The following is a 26,924-nucleotide window of genomic DNA, read 5'->3' as shown; positions in this document are numbered from 1 at the left end:
AGGCCATCACCTAATGTTAACTACACGCTCGGAGAGCTTAAGGGTTTCCCCCGCTCTGCACCCGCATAAATAGAAATGTCAACCCCGTTTCTGTACTCGGGGTATATGGCATCTCCAAAGAACCATATGCAGACATCTCATTACAAGGGAGGTGTGTAATTGTTGGAACTAGCTAGATGATGCATGAGGTCACCCATGCTAGTTACCATTCAATTTTTCCGGCTTGGCAAACTTACGCTGCCCTCCACAGATGCTCTGGGGTGAACGCTGTTGTTTCTTGCATACTACAGCCATCAGACAGGTGCATATGTGGCCCAACGGGAAATGCGGGCTTGAGACTGCTCTTACTCGTGCCAATATCCGTGTGACAGGGTGTTGTGGGTGGCTAGCTTGCAGCCTTGGCTGCTCTCTCTCCAGGGGTTGAGGTCAACGCGACATGCTTGCTGGGCACTAGCCGTTCTTGCTCTTCTGGAACCTGAAAGGCTCTCTTCCGGAGGTGCTCTCTTACTTTACTCTGCACCTACAGTATCCCAGCAGTAACCGCCTGAACCCGTCACTATCACTTCGTTGCAATAATCAACAGCCTAGCCTTGGACTGTTTTAAGACTTCCAATTGTGTCCGACCAAGCTTCATCAGTCTACAATGTGTCAACGGCTGTGAGCAGAGTCACAATACCTACGACTATCCCGCACAGCCTCTACAGTGTCTGGTTTACGGAAAATGATTCCGGAACAGGCTAAGCGGGCCCCAGCCATAGAGCTACAGCAAAATCAAGGCACAATACACGCTGAAATAACCAGCACGAGACGAATGCGGAGCTAGATCCCATAGGTCAGGATGCCAATGAGCGGAATTATCCCCATGGTATGAAGCTTGCATTCCCTCATATCAAGAGCCAGTGAGTTTTAAATCATCTGGTGACAATTTACATTATTAGCCTTGGGCCTATGGAGCTTACAGGAGCTTTGGATAGTGGTAGGTATACAGTATACAGGAAAGAGTAGGAACAACCTTCTCACATTGAATCTCTTTTCATACCATAACCTAGCAAAATCATATAGATATCGTACTTTAGGTTAGCTCAGAGCTCGACACCTTCTTAATTGATCTCCACTCCATTCCCATCGAGGAAATCAATGCTGCAGCAGCCAGCGCAACTCCACAATAAATCGTCCTTGTCAAGGCAAAATTGTACACCTTTAACACACCACCCAAGGATTCTGGCCCAACAGTCCCCCGGAAACCTGTTGCTCCTTTGTCGAGCACAAGTTTGGGGTCTAAACCCGGTACAGCATTAACAAGGCCTTCAAGTAACTGGCTCGTGAGCACATTCTGTGCCACAGATAGCCACACTGCGCCACCAAGAATTTGCGCAAAGATCATGATAACAGCCCCAATAGGCACGTCTACGGGCGCGAGAACTGTTTGGGCAGCCGTGTGAGTTTGTTGAATACCAAGGCCGGCGCCAGCGCTGAATATGAGCTGGTACCCTATCCATTGCGTAGTGGACGATGAAACTTGCCATGTTGTTATTAGGGAGGCGCCAGTGACTAGTAAGGCAGCACCTAGGATCATAAAAGGGGTATAGTATCCGAATTTTGCAACGCCGATGCCAGCAATGAGAGAGAAGATCACAGTTCCAAGGGTGGTTGGCAGAATGCGGCTTCCCGAGTCAAATGCTGTAACGCCTTGGATAGCTTGAAACCAGATGGGTATCTAGGGAGCCGTTAGTAGGTGATAAGCAGAAGATAATGAAAAGCACGAACGAAGTATTGAGTGACATTGAGCGCGCCCCCTGCATGGAAGACGTAACAGGCACTGCATGCCACGCTGCGCTGCTTGATAATTCGAGGAGGCACAGTAGCGCTCTCTTGCTTCCAGACTTGGACTATAACAAAGGCCAGCCCGGCCGCTCCTGCTGCTGCTAGTAAAGCGATCGGTGGAGCAGTATTCCATTTGTATAGCGAGCCACCCCATTGAAGAGCGAGAAGCAAGCAAACGATTCCTGGGACCAAAATAGCGGTACCAAGGAGGTCCATCTGACCAAGCTTTTGCTGCCAAGTGGTTGATGGCTTCTTTGCACTGGTCGGTGGATGAAAAAATAATGCCATCGCAAGTAAAGCGGCTCCACCGATTGGCAAATTTATATAAAAACACCAACGCCACGTCATTCTTGTAGTGAACGCTCCACCCAATAAAGGTGCTACGACGGAGGCGACGCCATACATGCCACTGTACGAGCTGACAAATATTGGTCTTCTCGCCAGTGGAAGACAGCTTGCCAGGATACTATCTATACATGAGTTCACGTCCGTTGGAATGGAGGGAATCTTGAGGCTTACATGATGAAGCCGGCATTTATGCCAGCGCTGCCTAAACCTGCGAAGGCACGACCTATAATGAAGGCACTGGAGGTTGAAGAAGTAGCACAGATCAGGGAGCCGACTTCGAAGATGGCAACTGAGACAAGGAAGACATATTTAATGGAGTAAAACGAGAATAGTTTGCCGAATATAAGTTGAAAGGCCGCAAAGGTCATGAAGCTATAATCAGTGAACATGTTTCCTCATCTAAGAGAGGTTTAAATAGTATCAACTTACTACGCAGATCCGTACCACCCAATATCATTTATGGAATGGAAATCATCAGTGATTTTGGGGATTGCAGTTGTGATAATAGTCTCGTCCTGAAAGATTATGGGGTATGTTAGCCTGGTTTTCCTCGCAAAACACTACTCCGATGCTGGGTATACTTACCAGGGCCACCAAGAAGATCGAAGCGGCCAGAGAGCCAACAATCACAGCGAGCTTCATACCATGGGGATAATTCCGCTCATTGGCATCCTGACCTATGGGATCTAGCTCCGCATTCGTCTCGTGCTGGTTATTTTCAGCGTGTATTGTGCCTTGATTTTGCTGTAGCTCTATGGCTGGGGCCCGCTTAGCCTGTTCCGGAATCATTTTCCGTAAACCAGACACTGTAGAGGCTGTGCGGGATAGTCGTAGGTATTGTGACTCTGCTCACAGCCGTTGACACATTGTAGACTGATGAAGCTTGGTCGGACACAATTGGAAGTCTTAAAACAGTCCAAGGCTAGGCTGTTGATTATTGCAACGAAGTGATAGTGACGGGTTCAGGCGGTTACTGCTGGGATACTGTAGGTGCAGAGTAAAGTAAGAGAGCACCTCCGGAAGAGAGCCTTTCAGGTTCCAGAAGAGCAAGAACGGCTAGTGCCCAGCAAGCATGTCGCGTTGACCTCAACCCCTGGAGAGAGAGCAGCCAAGGCTGCAAGCTAGCCACCCACAACACCCTGTCACACGGATATTGGCACGAGTAAGAGCAGTCTCAAGCCCGCATTTCCCGTTGGGCCACATATGCACCTGTCTGATGGCTGTAGTATGCAAGAAACAACAGCGTTCACCCCAGAGCATCTGTGGAGGGCAGCGTAAGTTTGCCAAGCCGGAAAAATTGAATGGTAACTAGCATGGGTGACCTCATGCATCATCTAGCTAGTTCCAACAATTACACACCTCCCTTGTAATGAGATGTCTGCATATGGTTCTTTGGAGATGCCATATACCCCGAGTACAGAAACGGGGTTGACATTTCTATTTATGCGGGTGCAGAGCGGGGGAAACCCTTAAGCTCTCCGAGCGTGTAGTTAACATTAGGTGATGGCCTATGTGGCGCATTTCCGGGCCTCCTCTGGTTTTTGCCATGCTGGCTGAAGTTGTGTTTGGGCGAGCGGCGGAGCCGGGTGGAAGTGTTTTCCTCGCATCCACAGTCTACAGAGTATGGCATGTCTCCCTCTGGCTGAATTTGACGGACACTAACGGCTCTAGATCACGGCATGAACCGCTTTTCCCGGAGCAGACATATGAGGTACTTCGACTCAATGGGATGAAAGGCGATGATCCCCTGGTCGAAGTTAGGACCAACGATGGCAGTATCAAACATGGATACTGTACGTGGGTGGATTTTGCGCATATGTCGCAAGCATGGGAGGTATACCTGAGGGGTGAAGGAGAGACTTTCAACCCAGGGGTCAAATTGATGATTCTCATATACCGCATGACAGGTAAACAGACGCGCAGGCATTGGTAATCACCTTCTGTGCGAGAACTCCAGGCCGCTAAAATCTACTGACCTTGAGCAAAGGTACGGGCGAATGATTGTGGCGAACCCAGCCGCGGTGGACCGTATCGAAAGTTATCAGGGGCTCAGATACGGGACTATGTCGGGCGGTGATACGCGCAGACCCTTGGCCGTTGCTTTGGTTAAGGGTAAAAGGGTGAAAGTTATGTTCCCGAGTTTCGATGTGTACCGGCATTGCAATGGAGCAGGCGAAACGCTCCGGGAGCGGCTGGATATTGAAAGGTATTCGACAACGTGTTTGGCGGCGCGGAGTCGGGATTAGCCGTTAGTCGGGCTGTCGTGATACCATGTTCCCTACACGCTTTAGCGTCTTCCTAGGTCAAACAATGCCAAATGCGGCCATTCTCTCCTTCGATGTTTCTTTGGCTCAAATTTCTTTGTTGTTAAATTTATCTGCGTAGGGCTCGTCACATTGGTGAGCATGTTGCGTGAGACCTGCAACAATTAATTCCACTTTTCTCCTGGCTTGTATATAAAATCCGATTGATTCCTGATCCTTTTTATTTTGACGTTTCTATGGGAGCTCTTATTCTCGTACGTTTGCCATCTTTATTTATTACTGTAGCGCTCGTCGTGCTCTAGAAGCAAACTGAATCTAGGCGAAATGCCCTCATACGCACTGGCTGAGGTGATTACTGGCGACTTCGAGACCGGTCCCACTGGAGTCAACTTTGCCCACTCGATAGTGAATGACCGGGGGCTCCCCATCGGAGAGGAAGCAGACCGGCAGAAGATCGAGGAAGCCACACGAGATCTTACCGAAGAGATCATTCTTAATGCAAAATTGAGACTCGGAGGGGCGTATCTCACAACGCTGCCAAGGTTAGCTACTGATCATTCCTGGTACACAATCTAGTTACTGACGGCTTGATAGCGAGCTGTATCCAAGGATTGCGCCAGGGGTTTCTCCTGATACTACGCTGTAAGTTATTGTCGTTCGTGATAATAGGATACTAATAAAGGTTGTACAGATATTTATCTATATGCGTTACGGGGAAAGAACTGGAAGGTAAAGATAGTTGTGATTGTTATGAGCAGGTCATACCCGAAAGGCCTACGAAGTATCTTGACTTCGTACAAAGAGACGGTATACGGGTCTTTCTCAGATACATGACAAAGCCCAACGGAGCCACATGCATTATGGCCTCAGAGCAAAGCGTATTGGATAAGTTTCGGATGTTCCGGGGATATTTCTGTGAAAACCAGGTCGACAACCTTGAGTTGCGTTTTTGCGAGGAAGCTCTTCTGTCAAGCGAAAGGGAGGGTGCCAAGGCTTTGGATGAAGCGGTGGCTGCGGCTGCTATGGCTTGGCAAGAGCAAGCCATAGCCGCAACCAAAATGTAACTAGCGTATGCTCCTCTCCTGCCTTTATTCTGAAGTTACATGAGCGCCGTCCCATACCGTGTGGGAGGTACGATGTGTCTGTATATTTGGATAGTTTTCTCCAGGGCTGGATTGGCAGTTTGATTAAATCTCATTGTATATTTATATATCGCGCCCACGCCCGCTTACGATGGGCCCCGGCTGTAAGTCTCGCGGCGTACATCGCTTTTATTATCCACCTTCGTGTCTCCCGTCAGAATGTATTTACCTTTATCCATTGGAGGGCCTGACCTAACTTATCACTCGGACCAGCTGCCAGCACGGCCATCTCCCGAGCATTTGCTCCCAGGATATACTCCCGGGTACTCTTACGATGCGGTCGCACCAGCGCCTACGACTACGACTACGTATTCTCCGGATGGTTTACCACAGAATATCGCATTCCATCAACAATACCTAAATCCGCCGCCGCTAACGACCGACCCAAAGGCATATCAGCTGATCGCGCAACTGCCATCCTACGGCCAACGACTTGACCATGGCGGTATATCGTGCGGTCCCTCCAACGGCGCGGAAGGCAAGGTCACGGCAATGATACCGACGGCTCTGCCCTTCCAGGATTTAAGGAAGAGGGTCGTTGGTTCCCAGGGTCGACGAGGAATCCTCCCAAGCACCAATCTTGCGGAGCGCGCGGGGATCCCGGACAATACAGACGGCAGATTCCCGTGCCCACGCTGTAGCAAGACATATCTCCATGAAAAACACCTCAGGCGACTCTTTTGCGTCGTAAGTCTGGTACTCTTAGCCAAGTCTCCGCAATCTGCTAATGGATCGTAAATACTATGCAGATACTGGAGAGCGACCCTACATGTGTATCCTCTGTGAAAACACCTTCACGCGAAGCGACACCCTCAAACGTCACTTCAGGAAGTGTTCCCTCCGACGGGGCAACCCAACCGGATTAGGTCATTTGTCCCATCCGCATGCCCGCAGGCCTCGCTCGGGCAGTGCGGTATAGGACCATATGCATATCTATCTAAGTTAGCATCTGTATAATAAGTATATATCGTTTGTTCTCGTGGTTCCTTGCCATGGTGTGTCTAGTTTTTTAACTTTGCAATTAAGTAACTTCGTTATTAGTTCCTTCTGCTAGCTGTCTGCGTTGCATAATCGTTCGTTACCGTCCTGTGTGAAAAAGATGCCCCCGCCGAAGGTTTGCTGAGCCTCACTGCATGTTACGTAATAGGGAAGGCGTCGATTCGTCATCTGACCCACACGTTTCTACTTCCGGGCGGTTAAATAACATCTAGTCAGCCCATCCTTTTGACGTTTTTTCTCCGCGCAATTATATTATACATTGTCTAAGTTATTAGCTCCCAGTCTCTGCTCAGCTATCCACGCTCACTTATACATATACAAGCGCCCTTACTAAAATTCGTATGGTCGCTGTCATCTATGTTACATTGCAAAATAACCGACAAGCCAAGTATATTTCAACCCGTTGGCTGGCGCTTCGGTCGTCTACCACGCCGAGGTTTCCCACGAGAAACCCCACGACGAGAAATCTGTGTCAACCCAGGTACGCGACTTCTCTTGGCATCGGGGGAATATGTTTTCCCTCTCCTTGCAGTCTGATTTTTGACAAATACACACATTGTTGGCCTGCCTCAACTTGCGCAAAGCACGACATGTCTCTTCTAGACTCTGACCCATTTCGTTTCTGAGAAAGTTTTGGCGCACCTCTTCGGGGGTCGATGGCTTTTTCGCAGCTACGCCATCGAAAATTTGGCTTAGCCCAACATGCGTACTCTCCACGTTTGCTTCACAGTCTGAATCCGTGACAGCAGAACTGTAGTGAGGGGGCTCGCTGGGGTCTCTGTCGCTGTTTGATTGCTGTCGGGGTGGCGAAGTTGTTTTATCGTTATGGACATGGAGCCACGCATTTGCTTGCTGGATACGGCGCTTTTGCCGGATCATCGCTTCGGCGGCGGCTGGGGCTTGGGTACACCAGTGGTATCGTATGCTCCGCGAGAGTGCTCGAGAGGACGGGCGATTACGATCATAAGTATAGATGGCTCGATCGGGAGGGCGATGGGATTGGTAAATCACGACAACGGCCAGAAAAACCATGGCCTTTATATCCCATTCTAAAGAATCTAGACGTGATTGTCTCTAGAACTAGACTACAAGGGAAGTTGCACCATAAACCGGTGATCATAAGTAACTACTATCTAAAGTCTCAAGCAGGCGAATAGGGAGTGCAACCGCAAACGCCAACAACCCTGGAAAAGAAGATTCCAGGGCACTTTCCCGGTCTGGGACCCCTTGTGCCCAATATGGCGAAGTGGACGGTCTGGGGCTGTATACAAAGCCACAGCAACTACAAATGCCTATTGGCACATTTGTGTTTGAGATTATCCCGGACCGCCGACTGAGACCAGAGCAATCTAAGTTGGCACCTTGCTTCTGCAAAAAGGCTTGATAATATTACGAGCATAGAGCAGAGGTTGGCCTCAGCAGATTTTTTTTTGGCCCAGGCCCTTAAATCTTTGCGTTGGTAGCTTGTTTCTCTTCTTCCTTCTGCCAACCGTTTCCATATCTTACACCATGACCCCGACCGGACTTCTCCGTACATTATCTATGCTGCTACGTGGGCCTTCTACTTATGCTGGCACCACCACTCCTTGACATCTCGTGGGAGACCGAGGTCGCGACGTGCGTCTCCGAATACTGCAAATGGCTGGAACGTGCAGATAGGAATGCACAATACGGGGTAGATCAGCAAGGGAAGGGCCGCATGTCAGCTTTGGTTCCGGGCTATTGTGCGTAGCTAGATTCCTGCGGAAGCAGGGCTGGCCGTGTATATAATGCGGCATCCTCCTGCTCCTTCACTGCCTACGATTGAGTCAAGCCTTAGACGACTTTCCCAAATTGAATCAAACTAAATTTTTCTCAAAAATATTCGCCATGAGCGTCACCAAGGTCACTATTGAAAGGGGCAGCGGTGATTTCCCTACTGAAAACGACAAGGTGAAGGTCGCATATACTTGCTACCTTAAAGATGATGAAAAACCAGGAGACTATTTTAAAGGAAAGCAGTAGGTTCCTCCCTCCCTGCCTACGACATACCTGGGAACCGTTATTGACCTTTCTCATAGGATTGTTCTCCCAGGACAGTCGGGCGATCTCACATTTCGCATTGGAAATAAAGAGGTTGTTCCTGGTATGCCGACATCAATCACTCGGTTAAGTATAGTACTGAAAATGGTCTTCTCCCTAGGGTTTGAAGAGGGGGTATCGCGTATGAAACTTGATGAGCGGTGCATCTTGACTATTCCTAGGTAGGCTGTATTCCCATTTATGTTGATAATGGTATGGCTTGTTAGCTGACCCACGGTATCAAGTGAGCGCGCATATGGTGAAAAGTAAGCTGCCCCGTGCTCTGAAGGCTTCATGCTTATAATTTTAGGGGATTCCCCGGGTGTATACCACCCAACGCGGCTCTAGTTTGGTATGAGTTCCAATACTGTAAACCTTCGGCTGAAACTAACGGTTTATAGTGAAATCCGCCTTTGGCAGATCGATAAATCGCCAGCTACAGTCTATAGCTGCACGTATTGCCGTAAGCCCTTCGATGCTAAGGATGACTGGAGTCGCCCCGAGTTTGCCCACCTAGATGAGGATGATAATATCGGCGAGAGATGGCGGTGCCCCGAACCCAACGAAGCCGGTGGAGACTGCGCCAAGAAACTTCGTTCGATGCACCTTTTTGAACAGCATCGCCGGGATGAGCACGGTATGGCCGATACCCCGGGGGAATGCCGCGTGGAAAACTTTACGGGGGGCGACTACCACACTCGCTATTGGTGTGGCTTCTGCAAAAAGCTTGTTTCCAATACCACGGAGGGTTTCGAAGCTATATCAGAAAGAAATACTCATGTCGCGCGTCACTTTGAGAATGGGAGTACGATCAAAGAGTGGGTGCACTAGTAGTCTGTTAAATAGTTCAAGTGGACTAGTGTGTCATATTTCGGTTTTAAAGGCTTGAGAATGGGAACGGGGAAGTCGTGGGAATAATTCCGTGCCAATGTATCCCATTGAAGGGTCGCCTGTGTGTGTCAGTGTATAATCTTGAGTTTAACAGACGGTTCTGGAACCTTTCGCACGTGATCGCGCACGACGGTGCTTTCCTCACGACGCTTTTGAATGTACGGCATGCCTATCTATCCTTGATCAAGTCGTTCGCCTGTAACGGCTCCAAGCCAGATCCCTGGCCTCGAATCTTCTATACCCGCTCGTTCCATCATCTCTCTTGGCCATGGAACCTGGAACCTGCGAGAAGTGCCTAAACCGCAGGACGGACCCTCTGCATCTATTGCTGCAAGGTATGATTTCTACGTGCATGTTGGGTGATCTCTTACTTTGGAAACCGAATATTCCTCCTGGGGCTAGCCAGTTCACTCTTAAAGATATACTGCTTTAATTGGACTTAATTACAGAAACAATGGTTCAAAATCGCCCACCTCTCCAACTGCCTGAATCCGAGGACATGCTGATACCCGAAATTTACGCGAGCCCGGTCGCCGGAGGAGCTATCTATTCCTGGGATTTGAAAATTCATTCCTCAAGTCTTCTTATCGAAGCCTTGACAGTGACAGACCAATCGTTAGTTACGATATTGCTGGCGCGCACTCCTTTGTGCGGCCCAGACTACAAGGCATGCATCTGAATCTATAATAGTCAGTTTTTCACCGTGAAGAGATGCTTGATGGGGACACACAGCTCTACAGAGTGATTGTTTTTGCAGTTGCACACGCAGTTGCATTTCTTATGGTTCCATTGAATAGAAGGTCTTGAAAACTCGGTAGCTTCTATAATATCCTCGTCAGAAGCCAGCGTTGTGATAAAAAGACCTTGTAGTCTCTCGTGAAGGCTCTCAATAGAGAAACGTACCATCCTCAGCGATAGCAAGCTTCTTTCCAGAGGCTCTCTCTTCGGATTCAAGGAAGTCTTGATACTCTTGCGTGTGGGTGTCTGTTCCCTTTATCGTATCGCTCTGTATGTCGCCTTTACTCTTGTCAAGGTCTCTAATCCGTTGTATCAACATAGTCTTTTCCGTGGTCAGCATAAGTTCTTTTAGGGGGATTTGTATGACGTACTCTGATACTATCAAAATTGATAGCGAACTCATAGGCCGTTTCATCACATCCAGACATGATCTCCCAACTATCTCTTGTTCCCTGGAGATAAGTTTCTCTATCTTCGTTTTCAGCTGCAGGCCCAGACATAAACTGGATCAGCTCCGCAGAAGGTTTTTCTTTGGCAAGATTTGCGCCAAACTGGCATACAACCGCTTCGAGCCGCATCATTCTATCACGGGAAAGCTCGTCCACGATGACTTTTAGCTTTTCACGTCCGATCCGGAGGTCAAGGTGAGTTACAATTGCTTGCAGTGCAGGGACGGCGAGACGATAGATGCGTCCAGATCCGGATATTGAAATTGATGCGTCCCGCATCATTGTCCGTTATAAAGCGAGTTACCTAGCGAGTTGTTGACAGTAGGGAGATTGGAATTGATCTTGTTGAAGGTGTGTCTCTGACCTCAGAACTTGGGGGGTATCTCGTCCCTTTTATGTCTCGAAAACCCCCCTATCCCTCTGTCCTGTGCTATTCCGTTGTTGGCAAACCATGATAGTAGCGGCATGCAGGCGTCTCAAGCCCGGATGCAATCTAGTTCTAGCTTCGACTATTATCTAGGGGGGTACATTCCTGTTTGGTTTCCTATATTTTTATTACTAGCTGTTATTTTCTATTTTATTTTGGGCTATCATTGTCTGGGTATCAGGGGCCCTATGCGAGGCATGTGGCGTGGTAATTAGTCGCAATTCAATAAACCGTGTGAGCCATTCCAGATATCCAGCCTAGACAACTCGTTTCCCCAATATATAAGGGGTGCCCTTGGACGATATGCCTCCAAGGTACAACCCATCATTCATCCACTCCTGAGCTCAACGGCCGCGGCCCGCATGATAACGGAGAGATGGCAGACAGCACTTACCGGTTGTTCGAGCGCGATACCTGCCTCCAGCCAACCGGCCACTGCTTCTTCTCTATATTCCCTGAAAATCTGAAGACCGAACGGGTGAGCGTGGATTCATCGGCTCCTCCAGAAGAGACCGTGGCTTGGATGCTGATGGACCACGATGCCGTTACGGTAAGACAAGAATGGACAACACGGCGGATCTATACGGATAGGAAGCTCTGCGGGGTTCCAGAGTTGGTGTCGGTGATATTGATCCAGCAACCACGAAGGTCGGCGGTTATCGTTCCTCTTCTGAATCATAGGGATCCTGGATCTAGACCGGAGAAAACAGACGTTCTATACCTGTGAGTGGAAAGGGTCAAAGGTGTTACCAGCGAATATATGCCTAACTGATAACGATAATAGAGTTGTTGCGAGATCAGCGATAGGAAAGGACCCGGATATCGTGGGCATCAACATATCTCACCTCACTGATCTCATGAGGCTTGCCATCCACGTGATACAACATGGAGAGCTAAAATCCCATCTGTGCGATCTCTACACAAAGTTATCCGAAACACGCGCTGCTCGACTTATTATCGCAATGGTCCGAGGGTACCTCCGAATCAGGCGCTGTAGCACCCTCCAATTTGCTGCCATGCCGCGGGTATCGGAAGCAGCAGCTACAAGGAATGACGGCCCGCACCCGTGCGAAAAATGCTCTGAAATATTCGGTTCAGAGGAAACTCTTCGACAACATCATACCAGAGTTCACCACAAGGAATATTTTACTTGCAAAGTGTGTTTGAAACCCTTTGAATTTATGTGCTATCTTCGACGACATACCGAGGGGGTTCATGGAGACAAAAGATTCAAGTGCAGACAGTGCGATTCAAAGTTTTCGACCGCAGAAAGATGCCAGATCCATACCCAATACGCTCACGGCGCGAAAATATTTCCGTGCGACAGATGTGCTAAAAGTTATAGTTATGAGCCACAGCTTCGACGACATGTGAAGAGGGCTCACTCATAACGAGGCACCGTGCGAACTGTGTTCTGCGAAGCTCCCCGAATACGGCCTGAAGCGATATTATGCTACAAACCACGGCGGAGAGTATTGGTCAATCGAATACTCTGTCGTCTCATCTTGTTAACACACATAATGGCGAATCGCTAGAGATGACCTCCATATATCCTAGTGCCTATGCGGAGCGTTATCTGGAAAGGCCACTGAAGCGACAATATTCATGGCAGAACTCCAAGGAATACGGATGGCATTGGATCTGGTACTAGAATCAAACAGAACGGCCGTCATATTCACAGATAGCCAAGCTGCCATCAAGACAATAGGAACGCTAGGAACCATGGGCCAGCAATTTCTCACAGATATCCTCCGTATATGGGAACAAATCAAGAGCAACGGCCGGGATGTCGAAATTGCCTGGATACCCTCGCACGAGGGAGTCGAAGGTAATGAGTTTGCTGACCAAATGGCCAAGGAGGCCACAGGCTGGAGGATGGTGCGGAACAGACGTGGCAGAACAACCCAAACCGATACCGACGGCACAGCTACTAAACTGACGGGCCTCAGGGTACCACTGACTTGCCTTAAAAGGAGGACCATCTCTCATGCATACGAGAGGTGGGAGAAGGAATGGCGAGAGGACACTAGAGGGCGCGATCTCTACAAGCTGGCGGAAACACTATCTAGGGGAATCATAAGCCTACACGCGAAACTCTCCCGGCCCCTATCCTCTATCTTGACTCAAATGCGGACGGGAAAGATAGGGCTGCGTGATTAGCTACTCAGGATCAGAGTGCCAAGTGGAAGACGATGTCTGCCAGTGCCTGAAGGGGAGGGACGAGAAGGGTTCAGGCATTTTTATAACGGAGCAACTAATAATGGCCTGTGGAGGTTCTATTACTAGTGGTTATATAAGGGGGTTTTGCCCGTGTTATAAGTTTCTATGACGTAATGTAATGGCTGATTGAAGCGCTTCTGATATGATTAATCCCGAAATATCCGAAATAAGAGGCATGAATTCTACTCCGTGTAGTGGTGACACTAAGAGGTGTGGCTAATGGCTCGGGCCCGAGAAATCAACCCATTTTGGAGAATCGCACACTCAGGCGTGGGAAGGCCGACGACTTCGAGTACTCTATTAGGGGTGCCGGCCCAGTTTGGCTCGCGACCTCCAGCATCCACCCACTCAGTGATACTCTGCCCATCCTTGAAGTGGCCGCCGACATGCTCGTGTCTCTTTTCCATTGCTTCAAACCCCTCTTCCGCCACGGGACAGGTCTTTCTGCAGAAACCACACCAAAATCGACCCTGATAATCACCTCCTATATAGCAGTCACTGACATAGTCTTCCTCCGGTTCCGGTGCACACCCGTGATCACCCTTTAGATGTTGCCTGAATGTTTGGGCACGTTCAAACAGCTTGGCACAATCCTCCCCATTCTGATTGGCCACGGCGCACCGCCAGATCTCACGTGCGCAGTGTTGTTCCCTTTCGTGCTCGACCCAGGCGTTAATTACCAAACAGGCGAATGCAATCTTTGAAAGTGCAGCCATATATCCTCTCGGGATCGGGCCGAGTGATGCTCTCTATGCGGACAAGGCTGTGGGCCGTTAGCCTTACTTAAGCCTAGGACGCGAGGAGAGGGGATTCATACAAAAGTATATCCGAGTTTGGCGGTATTGACCCGGGAAATCCCCTAAAAATGTAAGTAGAATACCCCAAAGAGAAGAGTCTCCCATACATTTCACCGTATGCGCGGTCACTAGTTTAGATTAGCTGACAAGCCATACTTTAGCTCTAATGTGAACGAGACTTACCTAGAGACAATCAAGTCGCATAGCTCACCGAGTTTCATACACGAAACTCCCTCATCAAGCCCTAGGAGGAGAATACCACTGTCAGATACTACACTAGACCGCATGCCCCGAAGGTGAAAATACCGGAAATTATCGTTCCATCCCCAATACAAAATTCGTAAAAGCCTGAGTCTCCTGGGAGGATAACCCTATCGGGAGGTGAGTAACTATGAAAAATGTGCCGACAGGGGGAACTTACTCCTTTCCTTTAAAATCGTCCGCCCGATTTTTGTCATCGTAAAGATAGCACGAAGATTTGGCCCTGACCTTGTCGTTCTTAGTAGGGAAATCGCCACTACCCCGTTCAATAGTGAATTTTGTGACGCCCATGGCGAAGATTTGTAACTGTTTAATCTGATAAAACTGGTAACTGGTCAGAGGAAACTCAATTGGCAATGGACCAGGACAGCAGGAGATGCTGCCTTATATATATAGAACGACTCCCCCTGCCGCAGAATCTAGCCATAGACAATTGCAAGCTGGCATGCGGCCCATCCCTTGTCCGTACGCTCCGGCCATTTGCAGTATTCGCGGACGCAGATCGTGGCCTCGACCTCACGAGATGTTAAGGCGTAGGTGGTGCCAGCCTGAGTAAGTGGGCCCATGTAACAGCATAACTACTGTATGGAGAAGTACGGGGTCGGGGTCGTGGTGTAAGATACATAAACGGTTGGCGGAATGAAGAAGAGAAACAAGCTACTAATACAAAGCTCATCAAGGACCAGGGCCAAAAGAAAATCTACAGAAGCCAGCTTCTAGGACGGGCTCGGAACCTACTATCAATACATTGTTGATACGGATATCTAAGCGCCTCCAGGCGGGCAGCGGAAATGTGGCTTAAGAACCTTTACTTCATACGGCGTCTGAGCCCCCCATTGGGCAGCTTCCCCCAAAGGATCCCAAGCATCTAACCGCAGGGCAGCTACATGATACAACGTCGTGGAACCGCTTCGCGAGAGTATGGGCGTGGGCCAGCTGCTTTATTGACGATATAGATTACATGACAGACAAAGATGGTTGGCAGAAGGGCAAGAACCTAGAAACTATAGGACATTTTCCATATGAATTGCCGCCTCGAATAGTAGATGCTGTCAAAAAAGCTCTGCAGCTGGCTCTCAATAGATTCGTGCTTTGGATAACCGAGCCTACAGAGGAGGTGTCGATCTTGCGGGTAAACCACAGGTTGCGCGTGGCCTTGAAGCATTGCTATAAACAGCGTTGCGCCAGCCATCATGTCCTTATCCATCGTGTCCATATCGTATGAGTCGGGGGCCGATTCATCTCCTAGAGGAGAAAAACTGTACTCTTGTCAGCGGTCAGGTCCAGAGTTGTCAAATGTTCGATAGACATATACTATACCAAAGATACTTCTCCACACCGTCCCTGTGTTGGCTGGTTAGCGAAATCTTGGCCCGCTCTAGGTTCCGGTGCCAACTTACCGGCGTAATGGTACGAGGGCAACCGTTCCCAAAGTTACTAGGCGGAAGAACCGTCGGTCCTTAAGGTGTAGGTCTTGATAAGAAGTGATACCAGAGCTTATTTTGGCGCCACCACTGCCAAAAACAATCCACTTAACCCTGCACGGCTCCGTGGTAGTTTCAGCCCTCTTGTCTATGAACAAGACATAAACCTGCTCACACATGTCTTAGCTGCTGCCGTATAGAAGGTGTATCTGGAGTAAGAACACTCACGCTACCCTCTCCAGGGAGATATTTGGCTAAATTTCCGTGCAATGGGAGCGGCCTGACCAGCTGATATGCCTGAGGGTTGGTTGTTTGTGTAGAGAGATTAAGCTCTGGTGGAACCAAGTCCCAGTGATAGAGTGGTTCGTGTTGGAAGTCGCTGCCCAAGGAATTACCGTAGGCCGGGCCCATCCTGCCAGCAGACACTAAGGGTGATAAAGAAAAAGATCCTGCAGCGAGATGGTAAAAGAGTGGGCATGCAGCGATATTTAATCAAACCGCCAGCCCAGCCATACAGATATACAAACACACCACCCATCCTATATTATAAAGTTGCCTGCGTAATTTTAGAGTAAAGGGGAGAGGGTATACGGCTCTACACCTCTAGTGCCGGGATTTCTAGTGCCGGGATTTATTTTATTTGCAACTACTTGCAACGCCGCATGCCTAGCACCACTCCGATCCCCGGATGCATTCTGCAAAAGTACCGAGACAATTACAGCCCATAATGAAACAGGAAACTGAACAGGGGGCGGTTAACAGGTGGAACAGAGGCGCTGTGACGATGCGGAGGAATCCATATTTTAGCCAGTGGTCCGAGCTGATCTCGAACGCGATATGCCGATGGCGCATATGCGATCGCTGTGGCTTATAGGCAGCCCTGAACCGTCGGTCCCACAGCATCGTGCACGAGTGCCCCACGCCGGGGAGTGCCCTGGAATCTCCTTCTCTAGGGGGGCTGTCGTGGTCGGCCGCGGTTTCGGTCCCTGTTCGTCTGCTTGAAGCGTTTGCCAGATTTTGCTGATAATTGCAGGTTCATGGCAACGTGCCATATCTACTCTAGCTCTAGATTTAGATGATCATGTCTAGCCACATCTTCACGGGTCGGAATATAAAAGGCGATGGTATTTCTGGTCTCGTCCGTTCATCCTAAATTCCCATCCAAGAAGCCGTATAATTCACAGTAATTCAAAACACCCATTCCCCAGGGTTGCGCTTATGGGACGCGGAGCATACGACACCACCGGTGTGCCCAAACCCCAACCACCACCAAAGCAATGAGCCAGCCACCGACTTCAGGCCTTAAAGGAAGCCATGCCTCATCGCCCCGCCAGCTTCCAAGAAAGGGTGGGTTCCAGCGAGTCTGCTTCCGATTCACCTATGTGGATCTCAGACACAGACGATGCATCCGACACAGAAAACCCGGCGAAGACAATGCGTGTTGGCCTTGGGCGAATATTCGATGGCGTGGCACCGCAAAAGCTACCGGCTCCAGAAGACCTTCGCAAACTCTTCCTCAGGAACGAAATGAATCCACTTCCGAGGGAAAAGACGCCCAAGATAGACACAACTCGGCATATCGCCCGTCATATCGCCCGTGAGCGCTATGTCAACAACAGCTGTATCTGTCGAAAACGGGAGTGTAACGCAAGAGAGATGCTGATCCCGAAGTGTAGGGACACGCCGAGGACTGGGCCTGGACGCAGCATTCGGTGTGGTGGATGGCCAAAGGGCCAAAGGGCCGAAGGGCCGGTGGAACATACGTGAATCTGTCACTTGTTTTTTCGAGATGTAGAATAGATCCTGGCAGCTTTGTACCGTGTTGGGTTGGAATGCTTGTATAATGTATAATACGTGAGCGTGGATATAGGTTGAGTAGAGAAACTGGGAGCTGATAACTCTGCTGGAGGACATAAAAAGATGAAGAAACATTTAGGGACCACTGGAGTATTTAGCCGCCCGGAAGTTAAACATGTGAGTCATGCAGATCGGCCCATCAGTATTACATAACACAAAGTGAGGCGCATCAAAAACCTTCAGCGAGGGACATGCATCTTTACAGAATGGCCAGCGACGAACGAGAAGGTTAAAGACAAGCAAGCAATAAGAACGCCTCCAGGTTAGAGGTTGCCCGCCGACCCCTCCCAGCGGTTATACACCCTCACCCACGAAACATGAGTGTTATGCTTCACCCCATACCTGGAAACATCCTGAATGCACCTCGTCCACTTCTCTTTATGGCAAGGGACACTCTCCGCAAGCATCATCAGTGTAGTGAACACCTTATGAAGGTGGGCTTCTAAGTGGCCTTGTGTATGTGGAAGGCTGACCTCGAGCAGCTTTAGACATGGCTCTATTCCAGCCTGCCATACTTTGTCTGGTAGCTGGTGATCTTCTGGCCAACCCCGCAAGCCGGCGGGGACTTCAGGGTGCTGTGCAAAAACCAAGATATCGATACACCAACTGATAAGAGCGTGATGTGTGTGGATGACCGTCGTGTAGTACTGTTGCGTCTTATTAGCTTCTTCCACTTCGGCAAGAAGCGCACACGCTCCTTCCGCTTGACGGAGTTTTGTAACCAGCCAGTCATGTTCCTTTTCAAAGGCTTCTACCGAGAGGCGCCTGCTCCCTACCTCGTCAGTGATACCTGTGACGGGCTGACAGAATTGTTGCGAATTTTTCCAATGCTTATAAACAGTCCAATCAAAGACTCCGTCGCGTGAGAACTCCTTCTCGCTAAAGGCGGTACGGAAGAGCTCGCGAAGATGATTGTAGTCGGGTTCGCTATTCTGGCTGGGAGATTCCACATACTCCAGGCAGTCCTTGAACGCACGAGGTAACCCTCTGCAGAGAACTTCCGCCCGCGTGTTCTCCATTTGCTGGAGAATGTCTTTGTACGGTGTCTTTGTAAGGTCGGTCTGGAGACCCTCCCACGGCGCTAGTCTGCGGCACATGTAGATACACATGAGAACGAGCGCCTCGAGGTCGGAATAACGCTGCGTGAGTTCCGTGGTCGGTGTCAACGCGGCTACCTCAACAAGCATGACTTGACCCGAGGCCTTCCCAACGCCCAAGCCAAATGCACTGGGCCGTATCCCCCCGTGAATGAGACCCCGGGAATGTATGGCCTCGACACGATGGATGAGCTGCTCGCCAAGGAGTAGAACGGTCTTTAAGGAGAATTTCCCCTCGCAAAATTCCAAGAAGTCATCCAAGCTAGGACCGGGCATGCAGACGACAATGAATCTGTACCCCTCCTGGATGCCGCGGCCCTGGACAAGTGGAACCCCAATATGTCCAGCAAGGGATTCAAGGATGTCGGCCTCGCGCTCGAGGGACGGCGCTTCCAAACCGCAGCACTCCAGCTTGACCATCACCCAGCGGTCCTCGCCCGATAGAACCCGCTCAGCATCTTGGATTTGGCGCTCACCGAGGTAGGCGCCGTCTCTCAATGCCCTTACGAGTTTATACCGGCCGTCAATCGTTTGCTAGAGCAAAGTTAGTCGAGTTCACAAGAGTTTCAACAGGTAGCCATACCAGTGGGAGAGCCATTGCGTCTTGTCGGCATCCGATTTGCACTCGATTATAGGTGAGAGGCTGGGGGTGATCCAAGGGGTTGTCTGCGAAGCTTGCATTGTGGCCTGAAGGATAGAGAGGATGGGATTTCATTTAGGTTTATATGTCCTGCCTGTATTTAGCTCTGTAGAAAGGAAGGATAGCTAGTGAACGGCAACGTCGAAGTCAACCCATAAAGAAACGTATTTGCAAAACGACAGTAACGCTCAGGCTATGCCAATCATGTTATCCCCTCCCATTTCGACCTTTGGGCAATACGACAACCCACAGCTGCCAGAATTTGAAAATACAACAGCCCTTCAGCTCCATAGAAACGCGGTCAAGGGAAGCCTGTCGTAGGCGCCGAATATCTTCCTTGTATCTGGGATCCCATTCGGCAACAGCGTCTGCCAGGTTGGAGTTCCACTGGATCTCCTTGATGGAATACTTCTCCCTCTCCCCCAAACCTTCAAACGAGAAAGTCGCTTCGTGTAGATCCGCCGGACATGGCCGGTCACACTGCACAACTTTCGCTGCTAGATACGTTAGATATCACTGCTTTGGAAAAACGAAAGCGCGACGTACCTTGGGTATTACACCTTAGACAAACGGAGCGTAGAAAGTTAACGACCTTTTTCCGAATCTGCTGTAGGTCCCACATGCCGTCGGGAACATCAACCAGACTAGGCGGTGGAGCTGGTGGACATTGCGGATCTCCAGTGGTATTTTGGGATACATCTTGCGCCGATTTCTCAATATCGTAGTCCTCCTGCCAGAGCGCCGTGTTGGCCGTCGACGTAGTGTCTTGTTTCGTGAGGGTCACCTCATCCGAGGTAAAGGCCGACGGCTGCTTCCGAACGGGTAAGAAAGAGCGCCGAAACCCCTGCAGCCAGGACAAAACTCGAGATTCGAGCATTTTTAAGAAAGTTAAACGGTTGTAAATTCCGTCAAGTGTAATCAGAAGGGTCCAGAGATGGTTCGCATAAGGCAGAAAGGCGTCCATGCCCAAGGGCGGTGAGCTTGCTTTATAGATCGCATTAGTATATGATTGCGGAATGTCGGAACGGACTTTAGGTCTAGCCACTTCGTGTGCTAGCTGCCGTTTCGTCAATAATCTGCACAGGTCACATTGAAGCACGAACCGGGGCGATCAGGACTAAGGATTCCATGCGATAAAACAAGTTTTCGAGCCGAGCGGCGGCCCGCACCCGGCTCGCTGCCCGCTAGACCTAAGGAGGAACGAACTACGTCCATGGACGTGGTTCCTCTTTAGGTCTAGCGCCGTTAACTGTAAGCAACAGGACTCTGGAGAGTCAAGATTGTCGCTGCCTGGAATACGTTTATCATATCCATCACTGAATATCTGCCCAATACATGTCTACTATGATTTCGAGTCAGCCACACAGACTCTTTAATTTTGAGGGGGACGATGCTGAATATTGCAAATTCCTTGAACAAAAGCTTCTTCGAGTTCAACAGTTGTATCCCGTCACCGGTCTTTCGACAACGCTCGCGGGGCAGATTTACCCAGCCAACAGCGAGGTCCCGGCGATTGAACCATCTTTGGCTTCTGAGGCCTCGCATAATCTCGCGAACAGTACCGCAAACAATACTAGTATATACCCAGTAGCTAACAGCGCTACCCCGACAGTTGAACTATCTTTGCTCTCTAGATCCTCTCATCCCACAAACAGTCCCGTTCATACGGCAAATCATAATGGCACCCGAGAAGAGTCTACGCTGGAAATCATTCCTTACAAACCTGAACCTACCTCCTCTGGCACGATACGGACTCGCAGGAGCAGATGGAGTATAGAAGTCGATAACTTTCTCTCCAATATTCCAAAAGATTGGAGCGCGCTGCAAGCCATTACTCGGGAGGAGGTGTACCGTCTGCTACTTAACTGCGAAATTCACTTTCATAACGGAAAGAATGTTCCCGCGAACAACAGTATCGATGTTCCTACCGGGCTTGATCCGTTGGCTACACACTGTTATAAATATGCCTTGAATACCTCTATTGCGCTCGAGCAACACTTCGCTTATGGGAGTATATTAGGCCTTCGTGTCATTATCGTGGGCTTGATGTGCTCGGTGATGCGAAAGCGCGGAGCATCAGTTAAGGCGGTTAACCCGATACTGAAAGCCTGCTTGCCCAGGTCCGAAAAGATACAGGATAGAACTCTGATGGAAATTCGAGCAGCCGCAAGGTGGGCCAATATACTTGTGTTGCAACTTGCTAAGAGAGGATGGGGAAACAGAAGTGCAGAAATCTTTTTTCGGTGTAAGTCTCCGTCGAGTAAGTGTTGGCAGCGGCTAGTTAACGATAGATAGTTGGGCGAAGCATCTACCAGAATATGCATATGTGCAAGAACGCGGAGAGCAGAGAAGTATTGATGGCGGCACTCGACAGACAAAAGAAACCCGTCCCACAATTAAGCGAAGATCAGATGCAGGTCTCCTTTCCTTGCATATTGGGTGTTCTTGGGAAAGACTTTATCACGTACGTCCCGGCCTTCGCTCTATAGATGTTTGACTGACATCAGTTTAGGCTGAAGGATATCTGTGAGGAGCTCTCCTGTGAAACGCCTTCTGGTGAAAAGCTTTCTTATAATTATGAACACACTGTTCAAACCTACAAGCGGCTCTATACTCCCTGTTCAGACGACGAGACAGCTTATCCCAGTCCGCCACCGATAAACCTCAGCGATGATGATAGTGGAGAGGTTGAAAGTGTTGCAGAGGCCCAGAGTCCATTCACGCCACCATCAGGCCGGTCTGAAGGCGATCTCAGTGACTATGGACCTCACCCCGAAGGCGACTCGAATGATAGTGAGACCGACCCCGCGCCTCCCCCCCAAACGAACCAGGGGACCGATACTTTTCAGGTGCTTGTGGAAGCTGCAGAGGCCTGCGCGAAACAGACGAACAAGCGACCCTACCCGGCAGACATTGGTAGCCAGTGCCGAGATTCGCAGCGAAGGAGATTGAGCGAGCAGACGGAAGGTAATGGACTCGCCGGCTTCTACTCGGAGATTACGCTAACTTCTACATAGGCGATAACTCTTCTACCAGCAGCATTCCCTCACCCCGACCTGGTGAGGCAGGATCCAAGAGCAACAGGAATCTTTCCCAAGATTCATCATACTCGGCCGCTGAAGTGGCGTCTGAACCCAGGCAGCAGCTGTTTCCAGAGAATGATGCCAGGCGATCTCCCAGAGCAAATAATACTACCTTGTCGAACGCGGCGCAACAGCCTACGGGGACGCCATTTCAGTTGGATCCAAATTTTACGATCGACCCCGCGTCCTTGGATAAATCGGCACCATATCAGTCACCTCAGAGAAGGATAAGTATGTTATATAAAGAAATATCTCGTATAAATACTAACAGCATATAGTTCGAACACATACAAATACAGCTACAAGTATAGAATATGATCCATTTGCTGGTGCGGATTCTCGCATCCCACCAGTCTTTCAGAACATGGTCGATACAAGTCGCCAGGAACATACGGGTATATTTGATGTTGATACGGAAGGCTTTTCGATGCTACTGCGTAATGTTGACATAGAAAACTTCTCGATGCTACTAGGTGATGTTGACATAGAGGAGTTTTCGATGCTACCGGGTAATGTTGATACAGAAGGGTCCAGACAGAGTTGATATGCCTCTCTTCATTTCTTTACCGGCTCGGCGACACGAATCAGAAGGAAATCCAACGCCCCATCGATGTAAATCTCATCTTGATATTTCACAAACATACCAACATGGAGGTTTTCGCAGGTTGAGTATGGCGTTTCCGGATAAGCGGAAAGCACTTTCGACTCGATTGGTATACGAAGTGGATATAAATATGATATCAGAATACGTTTTCCGTGAATTCGCTTCGGAATATCATCTTCCATACGAAATAGAAGTATTTGAGCCATATGTTTATGGTCCTAATGATAAAGTCAGATTAATTCAACGAAGGGGGTGTAGCTTCGGTATACCAATTTCTGAATCAACTCTTTAAATTCCTTATGATTAAGTACGGCTTCGTTCTCCAAGGGGTTGGCTTGTTCGAACTCTTTAGTAGAAATCAGCCATTCTTGTCGAGCATCGATGAGTTTCTTTAGTTCCTGTGACAGGTGACCGATTTCGATTTGGTTTTCCTGTACTGAAATTGAGTATTGGGAATATCTGATTATCATGGCGGGGTTTCCTTACATCGGTACCGGCGTTGTGCTCGCTCTCTGATTGACCTGCCATATCTTAACTAGCGCGTTGTGCCTCAAATATCGTAATACACGCCAGCCAGGAGCATTTATATCTGAATCGTGGCTTTGGAGAGAAAATCTTTTCTTTGGAAGCAAACATCTCAGGCTACCCCGCTACGTCATGGCGGGGCGATAGCAGCATGTGGCCATATGACCGATGAGGAAGAACAAGGTTTGTATTTGGATGTTTCTCACCTCACAAATTCCTTCTACGTCTAACGCATCAATACCTAACATATTTCTGCCTTTTCATCGGCCGATATGTATTCTCGATGCAATAACTAGCCTATCTACATCATTTACCCCCTGGTACTTGGAAGCGAATCTGTCTGCTGCGGGTCAGCCGCGTCGCCCCTTATCGGGCGGGAGGCGGTCGTGTTTTGAACTCGTCCAATTGAGATTTGCAGACCCAAGTATGCACGAGCCGGCAAGGCACCATATAGAACAGATATACGTCTCAGATGGGCGATGAGCTCAATCTATCCATCAGCCCTTGCGCCTATGAGGATATAGCTGGGGGCATTGGTACCTTAAGATATAAGTCGCGCTGCAGTGTCCACCCGAGATGGATCCCCACTCCCATTTTCACCATTGATACTCTCGATACATACAAGTTGCTTGTCTCCATGCTGCCCCTGCTCCGTCCTCCGAAATACTTCTCCTCTGACCGCCACAGATGTGACCAAGAAGATACACTCTCCACTACGTCTGAGGCGTCTACGCTGGTCGACAATACTGAGACTATCCAAACACTTCTGACAGATCAGCCCTTTGTCCCGTACAAGGATCCCGCAGACCCACACGATAATGTGGTGATTCGATCCGCGCCATTTCGTAAATTCCTTGAGAAACGAAATCATATGGGATTCGTTGCCAGCGTTCCGTGGCTAGCCACAGCTCTAGCAGATCACGAGCCTTATTGGCCAGGCGCTTTTACCGTACTACAGCTCATCTGTGAGCAAAGAGTTATGACGGTAGCTGATGAAAAATTGGAGCGAGATAAAGAAACACAAAGGAGCTATGGCCGATCTCTTATTGCCAGCAGCCTAGAGAGGGAAGGGAAAATACGGCTGGATCATAAGAACCAAATCACCGGCCAAGGAAAATTCTATGGTTGTCGACTTGAGCGTGCTTATATGCCTCGTGAAGACATATCTTACGAAGGCAAAACGAACGGATATGGGCTCGACTTCATGGTCCACAAAAACGGTGGTTTCAGAATACAGGTATACCCATCCGAGGCGGAAATACATCAGCCAGAGAGGCGAGGTATCCATCTATATGCCTCTAGGCTTAGGACCGGAGCAGGAGACTATGCAAGGGAAAGATGTTACCGCTGCGTGTGTGATCAGGAGTGCGGAAAAGAAAATATTCCACCATCGCCACAATACAGCACCCCTGATGAGGGAACGAATCTCGGAGGATCTGTTCGTCCACAAGGAAAGAAGAGATCGGGCGCTATCAGCTATGACGGCGGGAGGAAGCGTCCAAGTTTATAGATATGGCATAAGTGGGAGAGGCGTCCGAAAGTATAAACCTCGATTGTATTTCTAGCTCTAGTATCCAAGAAGACAAACCTTTAAACTTCACCAGACCGTGTGTAGGTTTACTACTGAGCTTTTGTGGAGGCCTGAGTAATTAGCAGACTCACGGCCTCTACGCCTAAGGTCAGCTATATAAGGCCCGCTCATAGGGACTTTTATTACGGGCCACTCGGCACCATTTCCAATTATCCCATTTTCTCAATTCGCAATGTATCCCACAAGACTGTCAATCTCTCAGTCCGTATATGGCCCTCCGTTCCTTGCAATAAGAGCAATTCTCTCTGATTTTGCAACCCAAATTTCATGTGAAGAGCTCAAGGATATTCTCAAAGAACTACCCCAGGGGACGGATTCTGTACTAAAGGCAGTTGTGTGGCAGATTGACTCAAACCCGTTTCTAATTGAGCCCCCCGAAAAACTTAGTGATTTTATAAAGTCGGTGGCTACGAAAGCAAGTGAAACGCAATGTGATAAAGAAGAGATAGAACATCTTATCAACGATGCATGGAAAACATGGAAATCCATATCTGAGAAAGAAGTCGAAGAAGCCGAGCCTGGATCTAGAGAGACAAAAGAAGTATTCATCTCAAAACTACAAAATATCTTTGTAAGTTATTAAGAGAATCTTGAAGATCCTCAAGCTAACTATTGTAATAGGAAACCATGAGAGTGCTTTACCCCTTAATAATAGAAAGACGAGAATGGGAAAACAAGCTGGGCAAGCTTAATCCAAACTTCGAGAAAAACCTCGATAAAGTTAAGAACACGATTAAAGGTATGCTTTCACAGAGCTACATGCGATCCTTCCAGGGCATTCAAAGGCCCTCACTAACATGTAAGTTCTAGAAATTCTTAGTGAGGGAGCTGGGGGAGGTTCGTCTAGAGAGAATGAAGAGCCGTCAAATGAGATACTGGATAGGCTGGGGGAAGTTGAACGATGTAACCTGCAGCAAAAGAGGCCAAGCCCTTGTCCTGAAGGCGGGAGTAGTAATAAGCGTAAGAGAAGGAAGACTACGCCACCAGTGTAAACTGAGCATGTTTATCTTGACGTTCCTCCGAGATGTGTGGAGTCCACGTGATCTCCATACCGTTAGGTACACATGGTTGGGTCATTGCGGGAGGAAATAACTTTGGTCCGCTTAGAAGCTGAGCCGCATATGCACGTGATCACAACAATACAATCACCTCAATCCTAATTCGGTATTAGCATACTTTATGCAGTCCAAATGAATTTGCCTTTATCAACCCCCGATAAGAATAGCAAAAGGAAAATGGGCGTACCTTACCCAATAATGCCAATGCCTGCCATCCGTATACACTTGAGATGAACTTTTCCGTCCCATCCTCGACTGGCTAGGCTCATCGTAGGTCAGGGCCAGAGATATTACTCTATATAAGAACCGGCTCTCCCTGTATTTCACCCAGCTATCATCGTACCGCTTAAATCGTTATCACCTTCCTGAAAACGTCACTTAACAACCAGTTTGGGCATTTGCCTTTACATGAACTTTACGCTGGTTAACGACTTATTCTCCAGTTCCGGCGAGACATTATAATTCTGTGCATTGCTCCATATGTTGTTACCGGCAAGGCGGATATTTCAAAGACATTAGGAGAGCCTGGAGATTATTTATCACAGAGTGGGCAAGCACCAGCGAAGGATCAAGTCTCCAGCTACCCGTTATGTCGCTCCAGCGTGCCCAAGGCTCTCTCATAGG

The 26,924-nt window shown here is 49.0% G+C and overlaps 10 protein-coding genes across 10 annotated transcripts; 6 read left to right on the top strand and 4 right to left on the bottom strand.

Annotated features, from left to right (window-relative positions):
* Nucleotides 1-1,072: 1,072 nt before the first annotated feature.
* GIQ15_03638 (azole resistance protein 1) lies at nucleotides 1,073-2,961 on the bottom strand (the record flags this gene model as incomplete). The annotated part of the gene is made up of 5 exons (XM_033551055.1): nucleotides 1,073-1,717; nucleotides 1,768-2,083; nucleotides 2,344-2,544; nucleotides 2,602-2,687; nucleotides 2,758-2,961. The coding sequence occupies 5 exons, from the start codon at nucleotides 2,959-2,961 to the stop codon at nucleotides 1,073-1,075; spliced, it is 1,452 nt and encodes a 483-aa protein (XP_033408216.1).
* Nucleotides 2,962-3,718: 757 nt separating this feature from the next.
* GIQ15_03637 (uncharacterized protein) lies at nucleotides 3,719-5,500 on the top strand (the record flags this gene model as incomplete). Its single annotated transcript, XM_033551054.1, has 5 exons — nucleotides 3,719-4,101; nucleotides 4,160-4,378; nucleotides 4,739-4,978; nucleotides 5,031-5,078; nucleotides 5,128-5,500. The coding sequence occupies 5 exons, from the start codon at nucleotides 3,719-3,721 to the stop codon at nucleotides 5,498-5,500; spliced, it is 1,263 nt and encodes a 420-aa protein (XP_033408215.1).
* Nucleotides 5,501-5,737: 237 nt separating this feature from the next.
* GIQ15_03636 (C2H2 transcription factor RfeC) lies at nucleotides 5,738-6,444 on the top strand (the record flags this gene model as incomplete). The annotated part of the gene is made up of 2 exons (XM_033551053.1): nucleotides 5,738-6,265; nucleotides 6,328-6,444. The coding sequence occupies 2 exons, from the start codon at nucleotides 5,738-5,740 to the stop codon at nucleotides 6,442-6,444; spliced, it is 645 nt and encodes a 214-aa protein (XP_033408214.1).
* Nucleotides 6,445-8,446: 2,002 nt separating this feature from the next.
* GIQ15_03635 (uncharacterized protein) lies at nucleotides 8,447-9,892 on the top strand (the record flags this gene model as incomplete). Its single annotated transcript, XM_033551052.1, has 8 exons — nucleotides 8,447-8,577; nucleotides 8,638-8,702; nucleotides 8,760-8,820; nucleotides 8,884-8,904; nucleotides 8,949-8,990; nucleotides 9,040-9,456; nucleotides 9,624-9,687; nucleotides 9,746-9,892. The coding sequence occupies 8 exons, from the start codon at nucleotides 8,447-8,449 to the stop codon at nucleotides 9,890-9,892; spliced, it is 948 nt and encodes a 315-aa protein (XP_033408213.1).
* A 327-nt stretch (nucleotides 9,893-10,219) lies between these two features.
* On the bottom strand, nucleotides 10,220-10,998 carry GIQ15_03634 (uncharacterized protein; the record flags this gene model as incomplete). Its single annotated transcript, XM_033551051.1, has 3 exons — nucleotides 10,220-10,263; nucleotides 10,433-10,589; nucleotides 10,639-10,998. 3 exons carry the CDS (start codon nucleotides 10,996-10,998, stop codon nucleotides 10,220-10,222), a joined length of 561 nt encoding a protein of 186 aa, XP_033408212.1.
* A 2,568-nt stretch (nucleotides 10,999-13,566) lies between these two features.
* GIQ15_03633 (uncharacterized protein) lies at nucleotides 13,567-14,712 on the bottom strand (the record flags this gene model as incomplete). The annotated part of the gene is made up of 7 exons (XM_033551050.1): nucleotides 13,567-13,847; nucleotides 14,044-14,126; nucleotides 14,181-14,222; nucleotides 14,268-14,288; nucleotides 14,344-14,404; nucleotides 14,467-14,531; nucleotides 14,582-14,712. 7 exons carry the CDS (start codon nucleotides 14,710-14,712, stop codon nucleotides 13,567-13,569), a joined length of 684 nt encoding a protein of 227 aa, XP_033408211.1.
* Nucleotides 14,713-17,225: 2,513 nt separating this feature from the next.
* On the top strand, nucleotides 17,226-17,640 carry GIQ15_03632 (uncharacterized protein; the record flags this gene model as incomplete). The annotated part of the gene is made up of 2 exons (XM_033551049.1): nucleotides 17,226-17,466; nucleotides 17,522-17,640. 2 exons carry the CDS (start codon nucleotides 17,226-17,228, stop codon nucleotides 17,638-17,640), a joined length of 360 nt encoding a protein of 119 aa, XP_033408210.1.
* Nucleotides 17,641-17,965: 325 nt separating this feature from the next.
* GIQ15_03631 (serine/threonine protein kinase) lies at nucleotides 17,966-20,316 on the bottom strand (the record flags this gene model as incomplete). The annotated part of the gene is made up of 4 exons (XM_033551048.1): nucleotides 17,966-19,333; nucleotides 19,383-19,486; nucleotides 19,712-19,936; nucleotides 19,986-20,316. The coding sequence occupies 4 exons, from the start codon at nucleotides 20,314-20,316 to the stop codon at nucleotides 17,966-17,968; spliced, it is 2,028 nt and encodes a 675-aa protein (XP_033408209.1).
* Nucleotides 20,317-20,774: 458 nt separating this feature from the next.
* On the top strand, nucleotides 20,775-23,066 carry GIQ15_03630 (uncharacterized protein; the record flags this gene model as incomplete). The annotated part of the gene is made up of 6 exons (XM_033551047.1): nucleotides 20,775-21,684; nucleotides 21,735-21,903; nucleotides 21,952-22,406; nucleotides 22,457-22,753; nucleotides 22,801-22,917; nucleotides 22,975-23,066. The coding sequence occupies 6 exons, from the start codon at nucleotides 20,775-20,777 to the stop codon at nucleotides 23,064-23,066; spliced, it is 2,040 nt and encodes a 679-aa protein (XP_033408208.1).
* A 1,057-nt stretch (nucleotides 23,067-24,123) lies between these two features.
* On the top strand, nucleotides 24,124-25,161 carry GIQ15_03629 (uncharacterized protein; the record flags this gene model as incomplete). The annotated part of the gene is made up of 1 exon (XM_033551046.1): nucleotides 24,124-25,161. One exon carries the CDS (start codon nucleotides 24,124-24,126, stop codon nucleotides 25,159-25,161), a length of 1,038 nt encoding a protein of 345 aa, XP_033408207.1.
* Between the last annotated feature and the right edge of the window lie 1,763 nt (nucleotides 25,162-26,924).

The sequence above is a fragment of the Arthroderma uncinatum genome (assembly GCF_011692745.1).
Source record: "Arthroderma uncinatum strain CBS 119779 chromosome Unknown scaffold2, whole genome shotgun sequence".
NCBI classification, from domain to species: Eukaryota; Fungi; Ascomycota; class Eurotiomycetes; order Onygenales; family Arthrodermataceae; genus Arthroderma; species Arthroderma uncinatum.
This window is presented reverse-complemented; position numbering and strand designations above follow the sequence as displayed.